Source organism: Thunnus albacares, chromosome 11 (genome assembly GCF_914725855.1).
Source record: "Thunnus albacares chromosome 11, fThuAlb1.1, whole genome shotgun sequence".
In the NCBI taxonomy this organism is placed as follows: domain Eukaryota; kingdom Metazoa; phylum Chordata; class Actinopteri; order Scombriformes; family Scombridae; genus Thunnus; species Thunnus albacares.
The window spans coordinates 3,769,300-3,797,251 of NC_058116.1; the positions used below are offsets into that span (position 1 = coordinate 3,769,300).

At 40.0% G+C, this 27,952-nt stretch overlaps 1 protein-coding gene across 1 annotated transcript in view; it reads left to right on the plus strand.

Annotated features, from left to right (window-relative positions):
• Positions 1–27,952, plus strand: part of pdia5 (protein disulfide isomerase family A, member 5) — a 75,732-nt gene extending 47,780 nt beyond the window's left edge. Inside the window, exons 12-17 of the mRNA XM_044365299.1 lie at positions 5,954–6,024; positions 6,757–6,920; positions 7,498–7,628; positions 18,097–18,167; positions 24,537–24,671; positions 25,500–27,952. Coding sequence (XP_044221234.1) covers positions 5,954–6,024; positions 6,757–6,920; positions 7,498–7,628; positions 18,097–18,167; positions 24,537–24,671; positions 25,500–25,580 — 653 coding nt within the window. The 3' untranslated portion in view covers positions 25,581–27,952. The remainder of the gene's footprint in view (positions 1–5,953; positions 6,025–6,756; positions 6,921–7,497; positions 7,629–18,096; positions 18,168–24,536; positions 24,672–25,499) is intronic.

Consider the following 27,952-nt stretch of genomic DNA (forward strand, 5'->3'; position numbering starts at 1 on the left):
TTGAATATGGAATCACGTTCCAGCAGATATGGCTGGAGATGACCGTGCTTGATTCATAAATGTTTGTGTTTGCGCTGCAACTGGTGCACCAGGAAGCAATTAGGTCTGATTTTAACATCTCTCCTGACTGGCCACTTAGAAAGTAGCCACAGGCTCAGCTTGCTGCTGCAGTGGGCCCAGAGAAGATGACCTTATAACATCCTAACACCTAACATTTGCTGTAAAGCTGAGGGAACACACCAGACTTTTTCCTCTTAAGCTTAGTTTTTATTACAGCTACAGTGGTGTATGGCCAGTTTGTTTGTTCTCTGGACTCTGAGGTCTTCTCCCCCTCACTCAGCCTGAATCAGCAATATTTCTGTGCTTTCCTGTAAGCCCCTACACACACACACACACACACACACACACACACACACACACACACACAGGCACACACTGACCCTGCCCCTCATGCACCACTTGTTCTGAATGCGGAGCAGAACTGATGCAGAGCACAGGATGGACATTTCGTTTTCTCTCTTACTCATCACTTTGAAGGGTCAGACAAAGTCCTTTTAGTCACTCTGTTTCTCTGTTAAGCCTCAACACGAGCTGCATGATCACACACTACAGTGATTCAGTTGAGAGGCATTTTTTTTGTTGTTGTTGTTGTTGTTTTTTTTTACATAATCACACTTGATTTATAGCTTGCACCAGCACTGCATTGTATATTGAAGAAAGGAATTCCTGAACTGTTATGACAAGGGCAATTTACCAGGATTGGAAATGTACCAAGTTTGTTTCATGCATCTGTGCAATACAGCGTCGTGAACACATACACTCACAGCTCATCCCTGATCAAACAGCATATTCATTACATCTTAAGACGAAACATCTTGTACATTGTGTGAGACAAATATTGTGTTATGTATCTGAAAGTCGTTTTAGATCCAAAAATAAAATGTTTTCCAGTCGCTTGCTGCTCATGCAGTATTAAACACACCTCAAACACGGAGTTTATTCATGACGCTCCGAGCACATACGGATTTGTTGAAAAGAGCAGTTGCAAAAAATGTGCACAGACATATTCATGCAGACACCACTACCTCCAGATACACCAACACTAACACTGTCCTGCTTCAAAGTTTAAAAACACAGGAAGTACAGTATTTAGCTGATGGTGAAGTTGGCTGATGTAATGGAATTCATTCTCTTTGAATTTTTGCTCTCAAGTCGAGTAAGCCACCAACACCCCCATCTAGAGCTGGGAGATAATTCTTATTATCATTTAGTGACTTTCAGTGGAAACAGATTGTGATGATGCATTACTTTTTGAAAAACTTTTGTTATACAAGTTTTTGTTTTGCTCGTACAGTATGGAGAGATTTGTCTGCTCTACATAATAATGAAACAAAGTTTGTTTGATTGAACATCAATCTGACTGTTTTATATAAGATCTATACATTGTCATATCATGATATACATTGATACAAAAAATAGTGCCATCATTTAACAATATTGCCTCAAAACAGGGTCATTCATGAACTAACAATATTAATGATGATTAATTGTAGAGACATAGATGCAAATGTCTGTGGTTGAGACAAAGTAGTCTGCAGAAGATAGAGTAGCTAAGTTATGATGATGATGTTCTAACATGTCTATGAAAAACATTTTCATTCAGGGATATTATATTTACAGCCCAAGTTTGAAGGCTTCCTTTTCAGCTGTTTGGATTGGCATCATATGTGTTGCCTAACAAAACATAACCGCTTTGCAAATTTCCCTCTACCATCTGCTTTTTCTGTTAAAGTCTTTGTTTGTTGTAGGTCTGACGTGTTTGGAACTGAACCATCGTTACACTATGAAAGTCGTTACAGTTTGGTTTTTTTTTGACAAAACAGCCATCCACAACATTACTTTCGCTTTCAGCTGTGTCTGTTGCTACTGTCCGTCGTCACACCACTAGTTGTGATATGTATTTCAACTGTATTGCCCAGCCCTCACTACTACTCCACCACTTTGTTTCCCCTCCATCTCTCCTTGTCACTCATCTGTCGTCTCCTCTACAGGAGTTTTGATTACCTGTGTAGCCACTTTCACAGGTTCTGCTTCTGTTTCTACTGTACTCCTCTCGCTTCGGGGGAAGAGTTCCTGAAACTAAATTTCGGCGCCGCTAAGGAGTCTTCTCCTTGCTCTCCTTCTACTGTCGTCATCGCTCACTCACACCCAGCTCTTAGTCTCACTCAGTTTGTCTCTAACATGCTTACTGAGACGCAAACACGCCCATGGCTGAGAGTGAAACATGTAGTAAGTAAGCAGACATGACTAAACTCTCTCAGTAAACATGAGAGACTCTTGTCATCCCATTTACAGTTTCACCCTCAGCACGGCAGCAGTGAACCCCTTGAAAAAAGCCTGGTGAAACAGCAAGACACCAGCTGTTGACGCATTGATTCAACAAGACAGCTCTGAGGGTGTAATGTTGTGCAAAGATTGCAGCATTAAAGCTACTAGCTTTGGTTTTATAGAAGTCATTTTCCTCTGGAATATCTTGTTTATATGTTTTACAAGAGTGAGGGGTGATTAGACCCTCATACAGTGCATTCAGAAACTATTCAGACCCCTTCACTTTTTTCACATTTTAGTTATGTTGCAGCCTTATGCTAAAATCATTTAAATTCATTTTTTCCCTCATCAATCTACACTCAATACTTTGTCAATACCCATAATGACAAAGTGTCAACAGGATTTTGGAAATGTTTGCAAATTTATTAAAAAGGAAAAACTGAAAATATCACATTGACATAGTTATTCAGACTCTTTACTCAGTACTTAGTTGAAGCACCTTTGGCAGCGATTACAGCCTCAAGTCTTCTTGGGTATGACGTGACAAGCTTTGCCCAGATTTGGGGATTTTCTGCCATTCTTCTCTGCAGATCCTCTCAAACTCTGTCAAGTTGGATGGGGACTTTGGTTGACAGCCATTTTCAGGTCCAGAGATGTTCGATTGGGTTCAAGTCAGGGCTCTGGCTGGGCCTCTCAAGAACATTCACAGAGTTGTCCCTTAGCCACTCCTGCGTTGTCTCAGTTGTGTGCTTAGGGTCATTGTCCTGTTGGAGGGAGAACCTTTGACCCAGTCTGAGGTCCTGAGCACTCTGGACCAGGTTTCCTTTAAGGATATCTCTGTTTTTGGCTCTGTTCAGCTTTCCCTCAACCCTGACCAGTCCCCCAGTCCCTGCCGCTGAAAAAGACCCCCACAGCATGGTGCAGCCACCACCATGCTTCACCATTAGGACGGTATTGGGCATGTGATGAGTGCTGCCTGTGTCCCCCCAGACATGACGCTTAGAATTGAGGCCAAACAGTTCAATCTTGGTGTCATCAGAACAGAGTATCTGGTCTCTAACATTCTGAGAGTCCTCAAGGTACTTGTTTGCAAACTCCAAGCAGGCTTTCCTGGGACTTTCACTTAGAGGCTTCCGACTGGTCACTCTGCCATAAAGCCCAGATCAATGGAGTAGTAGTAGTAATTTATTTTGGTTGATATTAACAATTTTTCAAAAAGAATGCACATAGAAATATATGAATAACAATAAGGCATCAAATTAAAAGGAAAACAACAAAAATATTGACCGAAAAGGTGTAGGCTGAAGCTTTACCTTATTATACCTATACTTTTTACATTCTAATAGGCAACCCACTCACTACAAGGTTTAAGCTATACAAAAACAAAACAAAAAAGAAACAAAAACAATAGTTCCTATCGTATCATACACAATGATGATCATATCTCAGTTTGTTTACCACCTTATGTTTTTTATCATTTTATCATTCAATTTTTCATGCCAACATACCAGCTAATATATCGTTGAATGTATCAAGGCAGGTTCCTGGTGTTCTATATACACAGCTAATGATTATATTTTTTGATTTTTCAACATCAATTTCTACAGTTAAACATTCCAGAATATTTTCTATAATATTTGACATACATTTAACCATGCTGCATCTCAAAGCTGTATCAACATACAGGGTAACTTCTCCTCCTTTGTTATTGATCCTATTTAATCGTAAACAACTCATATCCTTCCAGTTCCACATCATAAACTCTCATTTTCAAGCCAAGTCTCAGATACAGTGATTCACTGAACTTGAATTGACACAAATAATCCTTGATTTTAGGGAGGTTTCTATAGAGGCTTCTGCTGTTGAAGTGTAGTATTGATAGAGCACCTTCCATTTTCACATTACTGTTGAGTTGTTTATCTGTGTAGTACTCACAATTGTTGTTGATGTTATTGTAGAAGTGGTTTTCTGGGTCAATACCATTTTCAATCTCATACAATTTGGAGCTTTAAAAGCCATCATACAATACAATTTGTGCTCTGTGTAGTCAAAAGTTCAAATTTTCATACTTACTGTATAGTCTATTTAGATGATCACCCAATTAATTCTTTTTTTTTAATAGTCCGTGCAAATTCTCCCCAACAACCAAAAAATCCACAGCCTTCAAAGTCTCCAAACTGAAATATTAGATTCAGATTCAGAAAACTTTATCTGTCGTGACAGAAAATCATCTTAGACGGTACTTAGCATACAGCGTACTGTACAAAACTCAGACTAAGACATACAGTACCTATTCCTAGAACAAAATAAAATACATAACACAAATAACTTAGAATGAAATACATACTTAAAATAAAATACATGGCACTGGTGCGTGCAAAGTGGCATAGTGCACGTGTGAGAGTTCATTGTTGTTTCATCGTTTGTTTAAAATGCTTATGGCAGCAGGAATGATGGAGTTCTTTTTTCATTCTTTTCTGTAAGATGATCATTCACGTATACCCATGTCCCCTTCAGCTTTTTGGCTGCCTCAGTAGCTCAGTTTTGTGCTTCCTATTCACGAACTGAACTGTGATGGCAGGCTTTGTTTTGCTGTCCTTTCGTGGAAGGGTATGGCAAGCTGCAATGTTGCCACTTTGGATGATCATATCTTTACTTTCAAAGAACTTTATGACTTGCTGTCCCAGCATTTGTGGTTCCTCTGTCGTGAGTGTTGCAATGATGGTTGTCCTTTTGGAAGTTTCTCCCAAATCCACATAGAATCTCTTGAGCTCAGCCAGAGTGACCATCGGTTTCTTTGTCACCTCTTACTAAGGCCCTTCTCCCCCAGTTGCTCAGTTTGGTTGTTCCAAACTCCTTCCTTTTAAAAATTATGGAGATCACTGTGCTCTTGGGAACCTTCAATGCAGCATAAACTTTTTGTAGCCTTCCCCAGATCTGTGCCTCGACACAATCCTGGTGTGAGCTCCTTTCGCAGTTCCTTCGACCTCATGACTTGGGTTTTTGTTCTGGTATGCATTGTCAGCTGTGAGACCTTACATAGACAGGTGTTTGCCTTTCCAAATCATGCCCAATCAATTGAATTTACCACAGGTGGACACCAATCAAGGTGTAGAAACATCTCAAAGATGATCAAGAGAAATTGAAGGTACCTGAGCTAAATTTCATGTGCAAAGGGTCTGAATACTAATGTCAATGTGATATTTCAGGTCTTCCTTTTTAATAAATTTGCAGACATTTCAAAAATTCAGTTTTTTCTTTGCCACTGTGGGGTATTGAGTGAAGATTGATGAGGGGAAAAAAAAGAATTTAAATGATTTCAGCATAAGGCTGCAACATAACAAAATGTGAAAAAAGTGAAAGGGGTCTGAATACTTTCTGAATGCACTGTATGTATTTATATGTGTATTATATAGTAGGTCACTCACTATTATTTGCCATATGCAAATAAAACTCTCAGTACATAAATGTGCTATATATGTGTATTTTTTATATATTTCTGCCCCTCATTTGTCTCAACTGAAGTTTAATATTCTTGCTGTATTTGTATGTGGTGTTTTAAATTGTTATTAGTTTCAGATACCTTGCATCATTCAGACACTAATGTGTGATTTGCATCCCTTAGGGTGTGGCCACTGCAAGAAGATGAAGCCAGAATATGATGAAGCTGCTGAAATACTCAACAAAGGTGCAGAGGTAGGTTTCTTGTTTTTATATCTGTGTAGCATGCATGTCTACACGTCTGTGTGTTTTGTTCATTTTTCATAAGTCACACACTCTTGTGAACATGAGGAACTACACGGGTGTAGTGGTGCCTCATTAACAGATCATCATAATCCCTCCTCTTGGCCTGAAGACCTGTTGGCCGAAGCAGCTGACACGCTGGTCAGTCTGTCCTGCAGCCCAGCTCTCGATGTGTTTCTGATTAGTCGGGCGTGTTCCTCACCTTCCTCTCCGCCATTCTGTCCTCTGTGGTAATCTAACGCTCCCCAGCCAGGGGCAGGGCCTATAAAACTCCAGCCTGGTGACTGTAGCAATTATCTCATTCGTGAGCGTCCCCCCGGCCCGTGGTTTGGACCTTCTCCTTGTGGCTCTCTGCCTGTACTGGAGGTCAATGGGAAAAGCCTGGCCATTATCTAGTATGGATGGACTCACCCTGCGCCCTGAAGACCCAGCATATCATTAATTTTTCTCCCCCTTGCTTCTCTGCTAGTCTTACTAATGCAGCACTTTCACATATACAAAAAGCTCTGTGGCCCGTTTGCTACAGTTGAACTTGGATTGTTTCCAATGGGTGTAGTTGGTGTTAATTGGTGTCATGTAGAAGGTTATTCTGAGGGACCTTCATTGGTCTAACTTAACACACTATAGGTATTATTTTACCAAGTCCCACAGGACTTAAGGTCTGCCTTTTTTACCTCTCCGCAGAGTCCAGGTGTGTTGGCAGCAGTGGATACCACAGTGCACAAGGCTGTCGGGGATCGCTTCAAGATCTCCGGCTTTCCCACGGTTAAGTATTTCGAGAAAGGTGAGGAGAAGTTCACGCTGCCACAGCTCCGAAGCAAAGAGAAGATCATCGAGTTTATGCACAAGTAAGTCATACAATTAACAGGCAGCTCGACCAGTCCTGTACTTCTGTTAAACAAATCCACCTGTGCACATTTAGACAAGACACAAACTCAGGTACATTGCAGTAATTTACTCCTGAACCTAAACATTTTAGCTGCTCCCTCTTTTATCTTGCATGCAACCTAGCATTCTTTAATTGTTACCCTCTAAAACAAAATGTATGAAGTGAAGCACTGATTAGCTGCAACATTTTTTTTCTAAACGTCCTCCTAGTATAGTAGATTAATCTTTGGAAAGGGTTGCTGTGAAAAGTAATCAACCTGTGATGACATCAGTCCAGCTGTGGTAATTACAGGCTCCATAAAGACAAAGTCTGCAACCAGAGGTCAACAGACATCATTTTATGGCTGACATCAGATCTCTCTCATTGAGTTTTCTATTATATAACTAGTATGCACATGGTAGATGAATACTATATAAATGCATACATTATATCTCTACTTACACTACTTGTACTTCTTACAATTAAAGCAAAGCAGTGTCTTTCCCTCCTTGCAGTATCCATAATAAATATTGTTTTGCTCTCTTTCATGTCTCCAGTCCCCAGGCCCCTCCTCCACCAGAGCAGTCTTGGGAGGACAAGCCCTCCAGTGTCAGCCATCTTGGATCAGAGGATTTCCGAGAGGCGCTGAAGAAGAAAAAACATGCTCTGGTCATGTTCTACGCTCCCTGTAAGAGCTAAATTCATACAAACTCTACCATACACTCATTTTAACAACAGAATTTGAAAGTTACCCTCTGCACAAAGGTCTATAATTACTCCTGAAAGGTTCATCTGTAATTGGCACCAGATGATTTTTTACAAACTGTTGAAATTCATATGCTTGGCTGTTTTGATTAATATATAAAGTGTGAGTGAAGTTGTTGCAACCAAGTGCGATCACAGCCCTGCTTTGTTGGATTTCATGTGATCATATCCTGGGTTTAAACCAGTGCACACACGTAACTGAGAACAGCCTGCCAAGCTCCTCATCACACAGCATATAAACCCCACCTAAGCCATGGGGACACTGAGGAATGATTCAGATGACTGAGAATAGATTTGTGTAAGTAAAAAGAGAACAATATATCACAGTTCCACCTCATATTTCAGGGTTCCCACGCATCGTTGCAAACATGGAATTCTGTAAAGCAGCTTAACAATCACAAAAATGTCTGAAGAAAGTTAGTTGTCCTGTAAAATGTTTTAATGGGCAACAAAATAACCGTCAGGTGACTATATGGACTGACATAGTCAAAATAATATTTTGGTCTTTTATTTTTGAATGTAAAATCTAACAATGGCTCATTGGCCATAACTGTTACTGAAACAGTTTAGTTGCTGCAGTGGAAACTATTACTGAAACAGTTTATTTGCTGCAGTGGAAACTATTACTGAAACAGTTTATTTGCTGCAGTGGAAACTATTACTGAAACAGTTTATTTGCTGCAGTAAAAAAGGAAAACAACTTTCTGTTTCTTGCAAGGAGTCAGGACACCTGCTGACAGCTGTTTTATGCTGATTTATGGTCTAAATGTATATAAAGTAGTGTAAACTAGCTCCACCTCCAGCAGCTACAACAGTAACATGCTGCTCTAACACTGATGCTTCAGTATTAATAATTTAATGTTTCATATATAGTAATATATATAATATATGGAAAAATTTAAAGACATGTTAAGAGTCCATGTAACTGAGAATTGCAACTGCCTTATTTGAGCTGACATTAGTCTATTCCTTGTTTATCTGATGTTTGTATTCCCTATCTGTTGTGCTTTTTTTCTACTACTGCTGTCTTGGCCAGGTCTCCCTTGGAAAAGAGATTTCAATCTCAAGGGACTTCCTGGTTAAATAAAGGTTAAATAGATAAGTCAATCAGAGGGACCAAACCCCTACTTTTACTTTCATACATAACTACACTTTTCTCTCTCAAAACTGCTCTTAGACGTGCTGTCTGACCACATCAGAAATCAAATGTGTTTCTAGTTGTTCTGAATGGCTTCACTCAAAGGCGTAGTGAAATGTCGACCGTCACAGAGAAGGAGGGGGATTGGGAGACGTGATATCGTTTAAACATGGGAATAACGTCGCATATTTAATAGTATTGCACTCAGTCAGTGTCATGGGTTAACACTACAGGGTAACCAGGGTAACCAGCCTACCTTGGCTAAGCCAGCTAGCATACACCATGGATGCATAAAGAGAACTGGATACAGCATCAGAGGCAGGGATCCATTCATTCCTATTAAACCACTTCCTGCTGTATCAAAATTACCTGGATGAAAACATACTGCACATGCTCTATGGGCCCAATGCACCCATAGAGCATAACTAGCATAGTATAGGAGCTTAGCATAGGAGCTAACTTCCGGTTTAGCACTCCAGCTACTTGAATGGGGTTAAAACAATTCAATCTTGCAGCTCTTCTAGACTTTCCAAATGTTATCGGACCGAATGGATCAAATTCTGATAGTGAAACAAGTCATTTCGCAGGGGTTGTGATGCTCAAAACAATTTATCCATTTTACAGCCGCTTCTTTTCCCATGATTGTGTGTGGGGGAAAATGATTTTTGGGCCCATCAGACTCGGAAGTGGTAGTTCCACTATGTCCACTATGTCAAATTGACTCCAAAGCCTGGTGCTCTTCCTGGGGGCTTGGCATACACCCATGAACATGCTACAGTTAAGTAGTGCGCCGCCAAAACATTCCAGGTGGAACTCGTACTCTGGAATTATTGTTCTGTATGTCAGATTAAGTGGATTATTAAACTATTTTGACAGTAATTGTTTGGGTCACAGAGCATATTCTTCGTACAACTGCATGCACCAAACTGTAACATCCATACCATGACGATTCAGGACAAATACATGTACCATTACACCCCTAATCAATATATTTTATACTAACAATAAATCAAATGAGAGTGCTCTCTAGTAGTGGTAAACCCACGTGGATTTATCACCAATTCTGGAGCTCTTCTGAGATGTTTTACAGCTTATTTACTGTATGATTCAGTGTCAGCGCTCTCATCAACCTTGTTTTCTGCAAAAAGGCAAGTGAAAGTGAAACATTTAGTAGCTAGACAGCCAGATATTTTTCCGAGGAGTTGTTGGAGACCAAACCAGAGCTAAAAGGAAAGTGCATGGTGGGTTTTTGTTCATCAGGCGGACAAAAAACAAGACCTCAAAAGAATGTTAATATCTGCTGGAAGTGCAAAAAGGCAGTTATTTGTTAATATGTTAGCCATAACAACTTTAAAGATGATAATGTCTCAAATGTGCATGTTTCTTCAGCTCTTCAATAGCCAAAAAATAATTTAATGCAGGAGTAAAGCTCACCACAAACTTTTCACCTTTTCACAAAAGACATTTTGACATGTCGACACAGGAAAAACAAAGGTGCAGTTAATGAGTGCTGAATAACATTTAGTTTTTCCAAATTCATGACCCTGGTACAGTGCATGATGGTTTACTAGTATGGTTTTGTTGGGCACTTGAAGGGAAGTAAGAAATAATAAGTTAATGTTCTCTGTTCTACCTGTGCTTTTCTTGCTCTGGCAAGCCAAAAAGTCTCAAATTATAGGAGACTAAGTGGACTTGATTTCCGAAATTGAAATCAGCTGTTTTTAAACTGGTGCATCATTAAAGTCAACTGAAGTCAGATGTGGAATCAAGTACTTTAGTCATTTTACACAAAAACAAAAGCATTGTTCTCTTTTGTTGAACTTGTTCTAGAAAAGTATTTCTTTAAAAGAGTGGGAACCCTGTACTACAAAACTCTACATCTGAGTTCTCAAACAAAGCACACATAGAATGAATACAGAGTTTCTACCCTGCTTAATTATCAATACATGCGTACGCACTCACACACACCTCTGTCTGATCTGATGAGGGCTTCAAAGCCAGACAGGGCACTGCGGTCAAGCTACTGCCTCCATCGGGCCCTTTGGTGCTTCCTTCTACAAAGAGAGACTCCAGATGCACATCAGGCAGTAACAACCTGCTGCCCACCCACCCCATCTGCACCCTGCTCACTAGTGTCTTATCGGTGAGGGAGCTTACGTCTAATAGAGCATTTGATGAGATAAAGCAACTTGCTAAAACATCATAGCTGGAGACGCTTCAGACAGAACAATTAATTTTTTTTTCAAAGGTTTGGGTTATTAACTTATAGCCTGAAGCATAATTAAACCTAAACTGAAACTAAATGTCATCACATCTTCTCTGCCCTTTCTTGATCCCAGGCAATACTACTGCATACATACAGTGTTAAATTAATGCACTGTCTAATTTCCTAAATACTCATTTGCAGCCATCAGTTTTCCAACTCTAAATTTTTATTTGTGGACTCCATTTAAGTAGTTCTGCATGATTCACAGTTCAAAAAAACTCCTTATTTATCTTATTCTGAGCTCCTGTGTCTTTAAGGTCCCCCTCACGATGAGCCCACTCTGGTCTGATTGGCCAGCTTTCTGGAAGCTGCCGAGGGGCAGCATATATCAGAGTTGTGTAAAGTTACCGCCGATGCAAATCCAACATTTCCTGCTTTACTGCTTCAAATTAAATGCTTTTAAATGACTAAATAATGGGAGTCTTTTATTGTAAAGAATCTACAGGAAGTGAAAAATTGTTCCTCACTGAGCAGAGCTTTGTTAGCGGTGCTAAAAACTGGTCAAAACAACAACATATGAAGATATTTGGAGCTCTTTGTTCAGCAGATCAGTTAGAAATAATGCAGGGAGGAATATAAGCAGAAACAGCAACAGTGATGATGATGTTTGATGAAGAGCTGCAGAAGACCAGCACACCTCTAACAAGTAAACAATTTATTTTACTTTGCTGTGCTACATAATGGAGTCATGGCTTGGCATGACTACCCCCACAACAATGGAAAAGTGCCATAATGTTAGCAAAGCAACGCAGTGAACTTGTGCGGTGTGCGTGGAGCAGATGACCATATAAAGAAATTCATCACAAGCCGACGTCAGCTTGGGCTGAAAGTAGAAAAAAACATTGGAAACTGAGTTTTCAGAGCAGTCTAAAGCCGGTGCTTTTTGCTCACAGGGATCACTTCTACATACGTTTACCTCATTATTTGACACATGGTCCACTTTTAACATGAAACATCCAACATTGTAACATTATATATATGACTGAAAATAAGGAAAAGTATAATAGGTCCCCTTTAAATAGTGTTAAGTAATGCTCAGTTCCAAGCAAATCATTCTAGTGCATTTATGTTAAGTTGTATTAAATTGCTTTGCTTTATTCTCCAGTTGGCACATTTTTGTCAGTGAGTGATGGTGAAAAGACAGTCTCTTTGTATTCATCTCTCTGCTTTTCCCTCTACCTCACAGTCTCTCTGTGAAAATGTCTGTGCGGATAGAGGAAAGACATGAGAGAGGCACGTCTCATTATCAACAGCAGACGTGCCTTTTAGCTGCTTTTAAGCCACTTGGATAACAGGAGGTCTGTGAGATGTGGAATGTTCCTGCACGTAGGATGCAGTGTGACGCCCCGTGCCCTTTGTTCATTTATCTGTTCTTCCTCCAGTCACATCCAGTCTTTCAGCCGTCACAGTGACCTGCCTGGTCACTCTGTTCTCTTAAAAAAAAAAAAAAAAAACTTACACACCTGCCATGTTTTTTGATAGCCTACATTAGTTTCAGGATTGTGACAGAACCTTTAAAGGTTTAATGGCCATTTAATGTTGCAGCTAAAAGCTACTTCTGCAGGAAATTGTTTTTTTGAGTAGTGGGTGAATACTGGCTTAGAGAGGCAGCTCTGAAAAGGAAGTAAATGGACGATTGCAGAGTTGATGTATAATTAAGTTGAAGGGAGGTATACGTGTGTGTGTGTGTGTGTGTGTGTGTGTGTGTGTGTGTGTGTGTGTGTGTGTGTGTGTGTGTGTGTGTGTGTGTGTGTGTGTGTGTGTGTGTGTGTGGATGCTTTTGGGCATACATGCAACAGTAAAAATACTTAATTATATCAATGACCACCATCAGTCAGTGCTCTTGTAGCCTGTAAAATCCATTTACAGTAGGTAATGTGTGGTAATGATAATGGTAACCCATGTGGTTTCTGACCTCTAGTAGTGCTATGGAGCTATTTTGTATGTTTCGTACACATATGTATGTGCATGTGGATGATGTGATACGAAGTCCTGCCAATGGTTCCCACAGCAAAGGCTGTGAAGGAGAAGGCTGCAAGTTAGTGAACATGGATGTAGATAATGCAGGATTTAAAATACTTTTAAAAAATCCATTTTGAAAATACATTCAACACTTTTGTTAGACCTTAAGGATACATGCAATATGTTTTTGTGAGTACAACTAAATGTAAACGTAACTTGGTGGTTGCAAACTTAGTGGTAACAACTCTTGAGAGCCTGGTTAGAATAGCCAATGTCAACAATGGGAATATATTATGTCTTTGTGCATTTTGAGCAAATTTAAGAGATAGGATGTAGCATACTATGATTTCTAGGCAATATGGCTTGAATCTGAGTAAGAGCAAGTTCACTTTACCACTCTATACTGAATATCCAATTAAGGGACATCTTGATGCTTGATGCAAATTCCTGAAGCCAGGTTCCAACATCTGATGGAAAGACTGAAACCAGAAAAGTAGATTCTGTTTGGTCTTTTTTGTGCTTGTGTTGCAGTGGAAGAGAGGCTACTTCACTGTTTGTGTAATTAACGTGGCCTTCCTGCATTTTATTTGAGCTTTTTTAATTTTTCTGTTTTCTGTCTGCATGTTTTCATCGCCTTTGAGTTGGAATATGTTCTATTGAAGTGGTGGACTTTGGAGTAAATAAAGCAAAGCACTGCCTATCTTTTCTACTGGGATTTGTGGATTTTTGGATTATTCAACATGAAGTTTTTCCTACCTGCTCTATTGGGATCCCTTTTCTCCAGAGGTTGTCTTTTCCAGAGGCTGTCTTTTCCTCCAGCTTGCCAGCTCAGGTGTGCCACAAAGCCATGTTCGGCTCCCCTGCACACTCTATCAGTGTGGAAATCACCAATAGCTGCACTATCACTGATGGACTGGGTTTTTTCTTCAACTGGAGCTCCCTTCATTTTTGCTGTAATGATCTCCACTGTGTGACTGTGACTGTGGCTTTTATCAACACCGCCATTCTGCCCAAACAACACAACTGCTTTAATTATTTTGTCCTACACCACCACACAGCTACGGTGTTTACGCAGCTTTCTAATTACACTCGACATGGGGTTTTTAACCCACTGCCAAGAGTTTGGGATTTTAAGAAACTTTACATCCATAGAGGCTTGTGCCTTGGTACCAATGTGGAATATGGAAGCAAAACAAACTTGGGCACCATCTTTGGAAAATTGCAAGACTACCTTACACCAGGCGAGACACAAAATATGGAGTGGATCACAGTGTACTGCGCAGTTTGCAGAGACTTCCAACCTTAGCTCTGTTTCCTGCTACCATGGAACTATTTAATACTCAATCTCTCACCAATAAATCCCTCCTCATACTTGACCACATCTTGGACAAGTGGCTTGATGTCATGTTCCTAACAGAAACCTGGCACAAACCAGGGGACTACTCTGTGCTTAATGAGGCCTGCCCTCCTGGCTATAGTTATTTGGAAAAAGCCCACAGCTCTGGCCACGGTGGTGATTTAGCAATCGTACACCAGGCCGAATTGAAATTTCCCCTGCCTATGCCAGATCTTTCTTCGATTGAATGCCTTGCTCTAAAATGTAAACCTCCATACTCGATGATGGTACTTCTCATCTACCATCTCCCCAAACCAAACTTATCTTTCCTCCCTGAGATACAAAACCTCCTCACCTCACTCTGCTCCATGTCAACCAACATTGTCATTGTTGGTGATATGAGTATACATGTTGACAACCCCTCCTGTCATTTTGCAGTGACAGGAGGGGTTGTCAAGTGCTGCATTGACCCAGCCATCATGACCATGTACCTCCAGCACATCACCTGTCTAGCTTCTGCATCAGTGGATGAACTAGTGGCACTCTATAATACATCTCTGAGCAGTGTCTTTGATCTTCATGCCCTGTCAAGACACGTGAGGTCAATTTTTTGTGCTCTGCTCCCTGGTTCACTCGTGACCTGTGGAAGATTAAAACAGCTGAAAGTGACCTGGACAACAGTTCAGACGCTCTGGGCTTGCTGTCCATGGACTGGCCTTCCATGAACATCAAAGGACTTACTCAAAGTTCCTTAAAGATGCTCGGTCACAGTTCTACTCCAACCTAACTAATAACAATCCTGGCAACCTTATGAATCTTTTACCACTATAAATCATCTCCTGAAGCCACAATCATCTTCCCCAGTTGAGGCTACAGAGGAGCAATGTAACAGCTTCATTGACTTTTTCAGAGTCAAGGTCAACAACATCTGCTCTCTAATATCCAGCTCTTATTCTCAGCCTCCTCCTGTCATCAACCCTCTGTCTGGGAGCTTGCTATCTCTACTCCATTTATACTGGCGTCAGGCAGAGCCACATTGAGGAAATCCTCAGGAAGATGAAACCCTATACTTGTGCCCTGGACCCCATTCCCACAGCTCTGCTCAAATCCCCTTTCATCCCCTTTCTCAGCCCTCTGATCACCCAAGCTGTCAAACTCTCCCTTCAAACCGGTAGTGTTCCATCTTCCCTTAAAGTTGCAGTCATCTGCAAGAAGCCCACCCTGGACCCAGAGGTTCTTGCCAGCTGCAGACCTATCTCCAACCCCCCTTTCCTGTCTAAGGTTGTGGAGAAGGTGGTTAATTCTGAGCTTCAGGACCACCTTAAACACAACAACCTATTTGAAAAATTTCAGTCATATTTTCCTTCAGCACACAGCACTGAAACAGCTCTGCTCAGGGTTGCGAATGACTTGCTGATGACAGCTGATGCAGGTCCCCTTCTCTCCTGATTCTCCTTGACCTGAGCACTGCATTTGACACTGTGTATCACACTATCCTCTTAGAGCGCCTCCACACCACCATTGCATCATCAGATTCTGCATTTAAGCAGTTTCAGTCCTTCGTTTCCGGTAGGACTGAGTATGTCTCACCGGTAGGATGCAGGTCTAGATCGCTTTCTGTCACCTGTGGTGTTCCGCAAGGATCAATTCTCAGCTCCATCCTGTTTATCCTCTACATGCTCCCCCTTGGATGTGTCAACAGCAGACATGGGATGTATTTTCATTGCTATGCTGATGATACCCAGCTGTACATCAGAACTGCCCAAGCACTCCTGCTGCCATGTCACACCTCAGCACGTGTCTTAAGGAAATAAAGATGATAAAGAGATAAAGATAAAAGATGAGCACAAATTTCCTCCAGTTACACAGCAGTAAAACTGAAACTCTCCTTATTGGCACTCCACACCAGATTCAGTCATCTCATACCTTATCTCACCTTTGACAGCCAGGACATCCCCCTTTCCTCCTCAGTCACTAATGTGGGTGTTTGGTTTGACCCTCAGCTGACTTCTCATGACCGTATAGGACATCTAAAACCTCTTTCTACCATCTCATAAACATCTCTAAACTCTGTTCTCTCTAAACCAGTACATTCAGAGCAGCGCTGCCAGGATCCTGATGAGAGTGTGAAAACATGAGCACATAACACCAATTCTGTTTTCATTGCACTGGCTCCCTGTCTCCCTGTCTCCCTCAGGATTGACTACAAAGTTCTGCTATTCGCATAGAAATCCATCAATGGACATGTGCCTCCCTACCTACAGAAACTGATCATACCACAAATCTCCACCTGCACCCTCAGATCTGCCAGCAGCTTGCTCCTCCGGGCCCCCAGTACTAAGCTCCGTACCATGGGGGATCGACCCTTCTGCTCTGCACCTTGCTTATGGAATAGCCTTCCTAACCATCTGAGGGCAGCACAGACCCTAGTCTCTTTTAAAATGCCTAAAAACCTTTCTATTCAAGAAGGCTTTTTCATCTTAACTCTTGTTACTATTTATTTTGTTGTGTGTTATATGTTATTAATACTGTAGCACTTTGAGTTTCACTATGAATGAAAAGTGCAGTAAAAATTTAAGTGTATTATTATTATTATTATTATTAGAGGAGCAGATTATGTAAATAGTTTTAGAATAAGATGTTCAGCAATAACATATGGGTGTGATGTTCAGGTGTCCATATACTCAGTATCAGCATTAGTAAACTTATGGACAAACTGTCACAGAGAAAAATATGCTCCCTTAAACAAATTAAAGCAGTAAACTACATCGAAAGGTATTGTTAATTTTGCAACTCTTTTTCACAGGCTGACACTGCTGATTTAATCCTACATGCATACATGAAAGCTTTCATCCAGCCACCCTCTGCCTGCTTGCTTTTTTTCAAAGTCAAAAGTTGATGCTGCCTTTTTTTCACCTGTCCCATTTCAAAAGCAGCAACAACAGATTTATTGTAATAAATAGAAGAGGAACTGGGTGCTTGACATGAGCAGGAAAAATCAAAACAACAGAGAAGTGCCTTCAGAAAGTCGAAGTTCAACCGAAATTCAAAGGAAAAAGATGTCAGTACATTGATTGTTGTTTGATTGCAAGTGTAGCGCAAAAACACATCCGTCCCTACGTAGCAAGATGTATCTAGAATCAAAAAAAATATTTACCCTCACAAATTATAAGTCACACAAGCCTGTCAGTTCTTATTACTTAGTTCGATCTTTTTGCCTCCACCTGCTAGAAGTGAAATTGCCCACTGGAAATGTGATGTGTGGTTGTGGTACCTAGTGGTGCATTTGTGCACGTATTGACATACTGTATACATATGCCTGCTGGAGCAGAGAGAGCCAGGGAGGTTGTGTTTATGACAGCAATAAAGAGATTTATAGTTTTTCATAACATACAAGTGAACCATCTCTAATGTGGAATAAACCTTTAAGTAACTGCAGGGTTTAATAGGGTTATAATGTTCCATAGGGCCGCATGCTTTATCAACATGTTTGAGATTGAGTAAATGATGTACGGAAGTGATTTTGTTTGTATTTGTGATGTGTGCATACAGGTAATATGTGTCGTGTTTATGTGTCATTAGAATCTGTGTGAGATGCTGTTTAGGATTTGAAGCTAGATGCCGTGGTGTAAGTGTGTTCTTCCTGATAAGCTGTAATAATGTTCCATCTGTGTATTCTCCTATTTCAGGGTGTCCACACTGTAAAAACGCTGTCCCCCACTTCACCACTGCAGCAGAGCTATTCAAAGAGGACCGCAAGGTAAGTGTTTCCTCTTCACATATACAGCACAAGTACATACATATTTTCATACCAAGCTGTAATGGTGCTGCAGGGATCCTTCAAGCTCACGCTAACACTCAAAGTAACAATTCAACAATTTTAGAAAATGCCATCATATCAACAGTTAGTCACCTCTGTGTCCAGAACAAAGAACATGTTTAGCCTAGCTTAGCACAAAGACTGGAAGCAGGAGGAAACAACTCTAAACTGTCTTCTTAACTTATTTATTTCTTAGCTAGACAGCCAGACATAATGCATCCAAAAATTTGCTAGGGTTTGCAGTTACAACAGTGCTTAAACTAGGGATGCGCCGATCCAATATTGATATCAGATACTGACTCAAATAGCTGCATCAGTTATCGGTGATAATAGGGCCAATCTATTCAATTTAATTCTTTAATTAAGTCTACGTGTGCATACTACATCATGCATCAGCAGCACGCCGGTAGACCCAGCCATTTCATGCTTGATATGCCAACAAGTTCTACGGCTTTTTTTTACTAAGTTACTTGTTTATACTACTTGTGTGAATTGTGATTTAATTTATCAAGTTTGTTTGCACTAGTTTGCGACTTAATTGTGATGTAATGTTTACATTTTGTTCTCATTTGATGCAGTTGTATTGTTTTATACTGGAATTTTATTTCCTGACCAATTTGTTGCTGCATTTAAAAGGTTTACACATGTATTGTAATTCCTGATCATTTTGAAGATTCTTTACCAAGTTGCTGGTGCACAATTAGTCATTATTTTAATAATAAATAAGAATTCAGTAAATTCATATCTATGTAGTTATTTGTTACATTTTGTTTTACAAAGTTAGGAAAGCAATGTTTAAGTCAAGCCTGATGTTGCCTTACACATAAAAGAATGATCCAAGTCCACACACTGAGGCATACCACTTACTAATTAAACACTGGTGTCAGATTGGCACTCAGTATCGGCCAATAGCCAAAGCCCAGGTATTAGTATCAGGACTGAAAAAGTTGGATCGGTGCATCTCTAGCTTAAACTGGCAACCCCAATATGAGGAGAGGATTTCAAAGATGCTGCATTTAGGTTACGTGGGTAATTGGGGAACGCTTTTACATGCACTGTAGTAGCCTGGTTACTGTAAATCTGTATATACATGCAGCAGATCAGTAACCAGATTTCTCTCCTACCCCCAGACTTTAACTGTAATAGTGATAGAAGACACTGTTTCCTGACTTTTTTTGTTGTGTGTGTGTGTGTGTCAGAGCAGACTGACAGCGCAGTGAGAGAGAGACAGGCAAGCAGACGGAGTGGAGCTTTCCCTCACAGCGCAAAAGTGTCTGAATTTAACAGTCGAATGTTCAACAGAGGAAAATGGTTTATTTAGATTCCGACAGGCTACTTTATTTTAGTTTCAGTTTTAGTCAAAAATTGATGGAGTTGTTTTAAGTACAAGGAGGCGTCGCAACATGTAATGATCTCTCCTTTCATCCAGCCACTCTGTGCTGTGCTTTCCCTGTCTGCAGTCTATTGTTATGCATATGCTCACATGTAAAAAGCTGTTTAAGAAACACAGTTACATGTATACATGGTGGAGAAATCTGCATTCTCCAGGAGCAATCTACTTATTCCCTACCCCAATTACAGAAACCAGGTTTCTGTATACTCACTGTTTTATCTATTATTTGCTGCACGTTTTTTTGTTTTTTTTAACTTATACTCATCATATATGTTTTATACAATAAGCAGCTTTTCTGAAATGAGCAAACATGACTGCAGCCACATTATGTATAGTCAAAATGTAAAATCTTAAAGCAGCAGTAACTTAAAAACTTCATCCTCATTTCTAATATTTGTCTGCATATGTCAGTTAGAAATTTGACCACATAGCTAAAAACCACCCATCTTATCAAATCTTCAGCACGCACAGGCCTTTGGGGTCATTGAAGGTTCAAACAGTCACAACAAGACATGTTCATCTTCATTCTCCATCATCTCTACTCCCTCTCATTCCTTTTCCCTCCGGACTCATGTCCCAGCACACTCCCACTCCCGCTCTTCCCTGTAAATAGTAATACCCTCTGACTGCACGGCTCAGTATTTCCAAACCTCTTCAACTGTGTGACTCACACATACACACACACTCTGAAAAAATGTAGGCGCGTGTCTGGCATTACTTGTTGCTACGATTTATCATCTCAAACTGACACTCACTGACAGGGCTTTTAATTTGAAAATGAGGGCTTTTAATTTGAAATGGACACAGGAAGTGGCAGCATTCGGCCAACCAGTGGTGTAACTTCATCACTCAGTCAGTCAGTCATGGACTTCCCTGTTTATGTTGCTGTCCAGCCAAAAATACATCAAATGGTTTGATTGTAAAGCGGCATTGTGATGCTTAATGTTAACCTCACATTGTTTCAGTGGTGCTCAGGCTGTAGAGGCTCTGTCATCCATTTGGAATTTTTCAAAATCATTGTCAGATGGTGTGAAACAGTGACGTGTCCTTAACAACTTTTTATGAGGCAATCCTTTGTAACATTCTTCAACAACATTAAACCTCAAGAGATGAGCTCAAAGTGTTTATGTACAAGTCTTCAAGTACTGCCCTTCAACTGCAACCTCAGGAACTGGTATATATCTTTTTGTTGGTTCTTTCAATCTCAAAGTAAACAATGATATACATAATCAACAGTAAAATAACAGTAACAGCCAAAATATAACTGACTCAGATATGTTGTCTTTGCAGCACAGGAAGAAATAAAAGTTGGAACATAAACTGTAAAAAATGTTTGTATGTCAAAGGCTGTGAGACACTGGTCAGTCAAGCAAACATAAGCATAAGCTGGAACAATGTTTCTCAAAATGACCACTAAGAAACACAGTCTACTGTATTGAAACCACCTGATTGAAAAAAAATATTGACTTTGTATTTTAGGAGAGAAGTTAGGACTTTCAGAACAGTCAGAGATGGGTTTTTTTTTTGCAATTCAGTATCTAGTGGCCACAACAGCTTAAGGCACTTTGGCACCTTTTCACTATACACCTGCGGTGCTTGGATCTGAATCTCCACAAGCTGCCATACCAGGGGACCTTCCTATTTCTGAAGGTTATATAAATGCAGAAGTTTAAGATCTCTTTCCTCTCGCCGTCCCTCCAGTGGCCAGTGGAGGTGTGAAGTTGCGTTTGAACAGGAGTAAATCTGAGAACTGGGCATGTGTTTACTTCTATTTATAAAGCTGAGCCCCAGTGTATTGTACCAGGCCAGTGTTGATCACAGTCTATTAGCTGCCCTTGCCTCATTTACCAAAGACAAACACAAGCTTAGCTTCGGCTTTGAAGACGCAAACAATTAAAACGCCTCATTCAGTGCTTTATGACGGCAGGGGAGCTGTGTACAGGGTTTGTTTTAAGCTGTTTGTCATTTCCCCAAATTCCAATCAATAGCAGCATTAAAGGTTCAGAATGGCTTGAACTGCTTGTTTTCCCAAAAATGTCTGATGTCACTAATGAGAACACTGTTTTATCACAGACCTGCCTAAGGAAAATGGCTCACTACTGGTGCAGCTGCTTCACCTCTACAGTTCATGCACTGAACAGAAATATACTGTGATTACGTTAGTTCTATACATATCACACTCTTCCTTTAGCTTTAACTTGCTGGAAAACCATGAATGTTTAATGTGACCTCATTTTTCAAGTAGGTGTAAACACAACAAAGAGTTTCTTGCTTCTTAACTTGTATTCTATTGGTTTACAGTTCAAAATAATCCCATAATGTGTGAAATCATAATTTCAGTTCATTACAATTTAGATCTTAGTTTCATGGTTTTGAGTATTGTACTTGCTTTTGTTTTGACCTCCAAATAAATTACTAAACTGTTGGATTGACTATTTTTAATATACCATAATAATGGAAGTATAAGAAAAATTCTATGCAAATCCCTGTATTGTAGCTCTACTAAAGATACTTTCTAGTGTCTCTTACAGATACCCGATATGTGTCCTTGCTGGAAAGGGCAGTGTGCTTTACAATCGTATGTTTACTGTTTAATTCCAGCATATTTTAGTAATATTAATCACTGTAAATCTAGATTCATTTCTTTTTGCCTGAACAACAAAGTTTTTTTGCCCTGAATAGTGTCTGCAGGCTTTCCTGTCATGCAGCATACAGCCCCAACAGCCTTCACCAATAAAGTAGAGTAGCATGAGAGGCGAAAAGATGTGATTATTTTTTCAACTGGAAATTTCTCATTTCTTTTGAAGGTATCCACTAGTGTTGAGTTCCTTGCATCAGTGACCTGCCATGTTAATTCACTGTGCTCTTTCCTGTGTGTTAATTGAACACAATAGGCAGGTATGGCACCTTACATGAGTTAAGATACAGGAATAATTGAACATATAAAATAAATGGAAGAATATGTTATGTAACTATGGACGTTACATAGTCTGTCTTTAATATAGCTGATACAATTAAAGTAGTCCTTTATCTTGCAGACTACTTTTTGGCATCCGTGTTCAGTATTTTAAAGTAGAGGAAGTTTGTTGTGAGAACAGAGCTGGTTCTGAGTTTGATTACCGCTCTGTGTTTCATTATAAAGGATTGAGACCAGGCCAACTGGTAATATGCTGCTCCTCACAAATTTTGCAGTCGGATCAATTACATGATGTGGGGTCCTCTGTCACTTGAAGATAGATCAATAGCGGAATTGGCTGCAGACCCTTGGAAAACAACAACTCTACGACTTTATTTTCTCCTGTCAATTCACAGCAACTCTGATTAATTATTCACAAGGATGAGCAGTCGAATGGAGTCGCTCGTTGCTACTTCTGTTGTCGCTGCTGCTTAAAGTACTCAGTGTGTATCTCACACTGTCCTAACTCAGTGGTCAAATATAAAAAGGATTTCAAATTGTAAAGAGTATATGTTGGTGAACTGCCAAGGTACATGAAGGAGTAGGAGGATTTTACACAGTGTTGTCAGCTAAATTTCTGTTGACTATCCTTCTTTTTTAGAAGTGAACTCTTCAGTACTGTTGAATACACACAGCTTGTCGCAAGTCCGTTAAAACATCTTTTTGCTGGAGCACATGGAGGCCTAGTTTGAGACACCTGATCAACAGACCATAGATGAGTGATATCCCTTTATAGGCTATTTCCTTCCCTGTTGTTGCTTTGTGTTAGCAGATGTCTGTGCTGCTGATGCAGATGGAGCCAACACTCAACAACAGTGTACTCCTCTCAAAATATGTCAGCCCTCATGCAGATTCTCACATTTGAGTATTTGTATTTGCATAATAAAAAAACTAGAGGCACTTGTATTTTGTACTGTAATTAGAACAAGTTTTGATCATCACGTCACGGTAGGATGCGTAGGAAAAGTGTCCAATATGTTTTCCCTCCTGCAGCAGATCTGTCATTTCCACATACATCTCGAGCAGACAGATGGACGGGGAGTGTTTATTTGATGGTGACAAGTTCAATGTGCAGCACTCAGTACCATGAAAGAGGGTGACATTTCAGCTGTCCAAAAGGACACGCTGAGCGAGCCATGTATCAGCGAGGCGGCATATACGCCTCATTGGGGCGGCTTGTCTCTAATCGATGAAACAGCCTCGCAACATAAATCTCCCATGTTGTTTTTATGTAGGAGTGATTGTTGTGGGATTTTTTTTTTTCTCCACCACCCACTCCAGACAGTTGAAGTGAAGAGCAATGTATCATGTCATTTCTTGTAACCTGGAAAGGGAAATTAGAGGTCTAAATTTGGATGACGAGAATGTGCTGAGCCTGCTCATCTCCAGAGCAGCTAAAAATCTCTAAGCACTTGTCGTAAATGCCCCTTTTACAGTTGTTGAAAAATGGACTCCTCTACTACGTTCTCTTGTAATATTCAGCATGTTTATTTTTTTAGTATTGATCTACAATTATAATAAAGTTTTCTTGCTCTGAATATATAGTGAGTGCTTAAGAGACACAGAAACAATAACTAATTGAACCAAAACAATAAAAATGTCAGGTGTGAATTAAAATCATTATTATAGAGCAATAAAACTGGGGAAATAAATATAATGAGAGAATATGAAGCCAAATAATAGTTCATATAAACTCCAGAATGTTTTCGGAGGCGAAAGACGTTGCAGATCTCGCCAGCTTTAATGCCCAAAGGAAGGGAAAACAAGAACCTACATTAAAATGAATCATCTTTAGCATTGTTTTTATTATCAGTGGAGAGGAGCAGAACACATGTAAAAAAAAAAAAAAATACACAGTTTTCACGTTTTCATTGTGTAACCTTTCCACAAGTGAAATTCCTAGCTCTGTGTTGTATTATACTTTGTATACACTGACGGTGATTGCTCTCTTCTTCTCCAGATCGTCTATGCTGCTGTGGACTGTACAAGAGGACAGAACCATGAGCTTTGTAAGCAGGAAGGGGTGGAGGGATACCCAACATTTAACTACTACAACTATGGCAAGTTTGTGGAAAAATACAATGGAGATCGTGGGGTAAGTTGTACACCTACTCTCATACTCATTTATGTCACTTGTTGTTTGCACGCACAACATGTAAAGAGAATCCCCTCCTTTACTTTGGCACAGAAGTAAGCTGTTATAACCTCATAAGTGATTAAACCTATTAAGTAATAGTATGGCACGCATGAGCTCTGTGCATAAGCTCCCTTAACAACACCACAGAGTTCAATGCTTGAGGAGAATGCTAATTTGGCCACTTTGAAAGATTAAATATCTGGTTTACTCCCTAAAATGGGTCACTGTGGTTTGGAAATACTGCTTCTCAATGTTGATTTTCACTCACTGTAGAAAAATGTTTGAACAGTTATCACTATGACTCATTTATTTTGCATTTCAGAAGTAATGCTGGATATTGTTAGGTCATAGAGGGTGGCTGTTGTTGGCACTGTTTTACACCCTTTTTTTGTGTACAGATCACCTCAAGTTGAAAGAAATATTGAGTTTATTGAATCCTTTATGTATTTGTGAAAGGATTCTCAAGGGCCATAGTCATGCACACAGCTCAGTTCAACCTTAAGTAGAGTATGAGACAATTGACAGCAAAGAATAATGCAAGCACTTTTTGGATAGGGTTTAATATTTTGGATAGGGTTTCAGCAAATTGACTTTGAACTTGGCAATAATATCTGGAGTCTGTGTTTACTTCTCTTATCTCAGTGCTGTCAGGCCAAGTTGAGCTAATGTTTAGTGACAAGACTGTGATTTTTAAAAAGGGAATTTCAAGACTAAAATAATACTTAAAGCTTTTAAGTCATCACTAAAAACTGAGCCGTTGTCACTCTAACTGTCCCTCACCCACAGGAGGTGGGCTTCACTGGCTTCATGCGCAGCCTAAGAGGACGTGATCAGGAAAAGGTTGTCAAGAAGAAGGAGGAGCTCTGAGGGCGGCGTGCACTGCGCAGTTTGTCATTGCACTGTGACCCTTGACCCTGGCAAGGGCCCTATCAGCACTGACATGGGAGACTTGATGACCTCAGTGAAAGGCTATTTTTTATACCATGGTGATCACGTTTGTAATAATACCAACAGAGTACCTACAGTCAGACCGACCACTTGAGACTTCTTTTTTCATGGATATTCTGATGGGCAGAAAATACACAAACAAAAAAACTTCTTCCTTTTTTTTTTGCCCAAACACTGTGACTGCATATGTGAAAAGCTACACCCTATACTGTATCTATGCAATACTGACCCCTGCTTAGCCCTGTGGGGGTCTGCACCCATGGTGGGGGGTGGTGGTGGTGGGAATCCTTGGTTAAAGGTGGAGGCTGCACTGTCTGTCACTCTATAGGGGTCCTAATCCAGTCCCATCAACCCTGCTGTGTCTCCAGAAGAGACTAATGTTGATACACCTGTTGGTTCCCGTATTTTTGTACAGAACCTTCATGTCTCCAGTCCAGAGCCATCCAGAATATTGCTTTGTTATCCTCTCAGATCCATTAGAAGATAACTGTAATTAACAGTGACATCTGAAAAATCCCAAAGCTAGTAAAATGTGAAGTGCTACTGTAGTTAATGAGGTACTGTAGCAATGTAGAGGAAGTGAAATTATGGCCAAATGGTCAATATTCTGCATGATTCTGGGCCACCATGATTAAATTTGCTTTTAGAAAATACTTTGTTTTTTTGTTTTCATTTTGTTTTGCTTAAAACTGTGGCCTTAAAAATAAAAAATAGCTGGAATTGCAGAAGTATAGTGATGAAGGGAAGGGAATGAGAGGCCTGGTGCCCTTGCAATTTCCTCAAGTCACGAACCAGAGCAAGCAAAGGAGAAGAAAAAAAAAAAAAAGATGAAATGCCAAATATTACTACGCATAGCCCTTGATATTTCTATGCTTCATACATTTCCAAATATTAACAACATTCACAGCTGTAGTTTTACCTCTTTTACCTCCACTGTTGTTCATTCAAAATGAGATTTCATCCATGTTTGGATGAGGGAAGGGCTCATTTACATAAGCATGGGAGACGCTCTAGTATGGTTGCTAAATATTGCATGTTGATAATAAAATGTCCGCAACATGAATCTTGCCCCTGTCCACTGATGTGATCACAAATTCAACACCATAGTTCACAGTCTTCTCTGTATTCACTCATTGTTCAGGGAAACGCTGGAATAATTCAGACCACTGGTCTATACTGGTTGGACATTCAGGGTGTTGATTTAAGGGTCCCCAGTTTGTTTTATGGCAATGTGTTTCTGCAAGAGCAAAAATGACAGCACTCTGGCCAGTTTTGCCTCAATGTGTCATGCCTTGGTCTGGAATTGCTTGGCTTGTGTTAGACTGGACAGTGCTCTCCCATGTCTTCCATCATAATTAAAGGAGGACTTCGCAGTACATCCAAGGAGTAATTATGTATTAAGTAAGCGAAGACTCCAGTCTCCCTCCCGCTTCTCACAGTGTAACACCATCATCAATTCGGGGTCATTATCTTTACCTTTGTGGCACTTTTCTTAATGCTATGTGTTTTCAACTCCCACGCTTTGGCCGCTATAAATATTTAAAGGCTTATCTGTAGCTGAACTTGTGTTTTATTATTCAAGACTTTGGTTTCTTTCATTATAAAAAAGGTTCTCAGGGATAGCGAAACACAATTAAAGGGAACTAGTTTGTTTGTAATTTTGCATTCCAGTTGAATAATTTTGAGCCCATAGGTCACCAAATTAAATATTGTTTACATTTGTATCCCAAGGAAAATCAAAAATGAATGATCCTTTTTCTGTGCTGTATCATGACAACATGTATTGAATAAGATGTACTGTCAGTAGATGTTACTGAACCATTTCTTGTCAAACATAAACATTGTGATTCTTAATGGACTCGTTCCATGTGAAACTGTCTCAAATGTTCTGGCTGGCACCAAACACTGTTTTTTGTGTTGAGTGTTCAATGTGACTATTTCATGGTATGCAAGAGCATTTTGGAAGAGCGCTTTATACAGTTAGGTGTTGACATATCGCTGTAATTAGGTGTTCAGTCTCCTCTCAAGGGGAAACAATTATCATTGTTTACTTTGTCCATTTGTTTTCTTTGGGAGCCTCCGCAGACATCACACGTATGTTGAATTATAGAAGGACCACCTCTATCTTATCCCAAAGGTATCCATGTTGTGTGGGAATTTGTCACACTTATGCCAAGAAGTCATTGTTGCCTCTGTTGATTTTCTGTGCCCAGCCATATGTACAGTTTTGCCCCTTACACTAAGGACCTTGTGAGATGAAAAACAAATAAAGTCAAAACCTTTCCAAAACA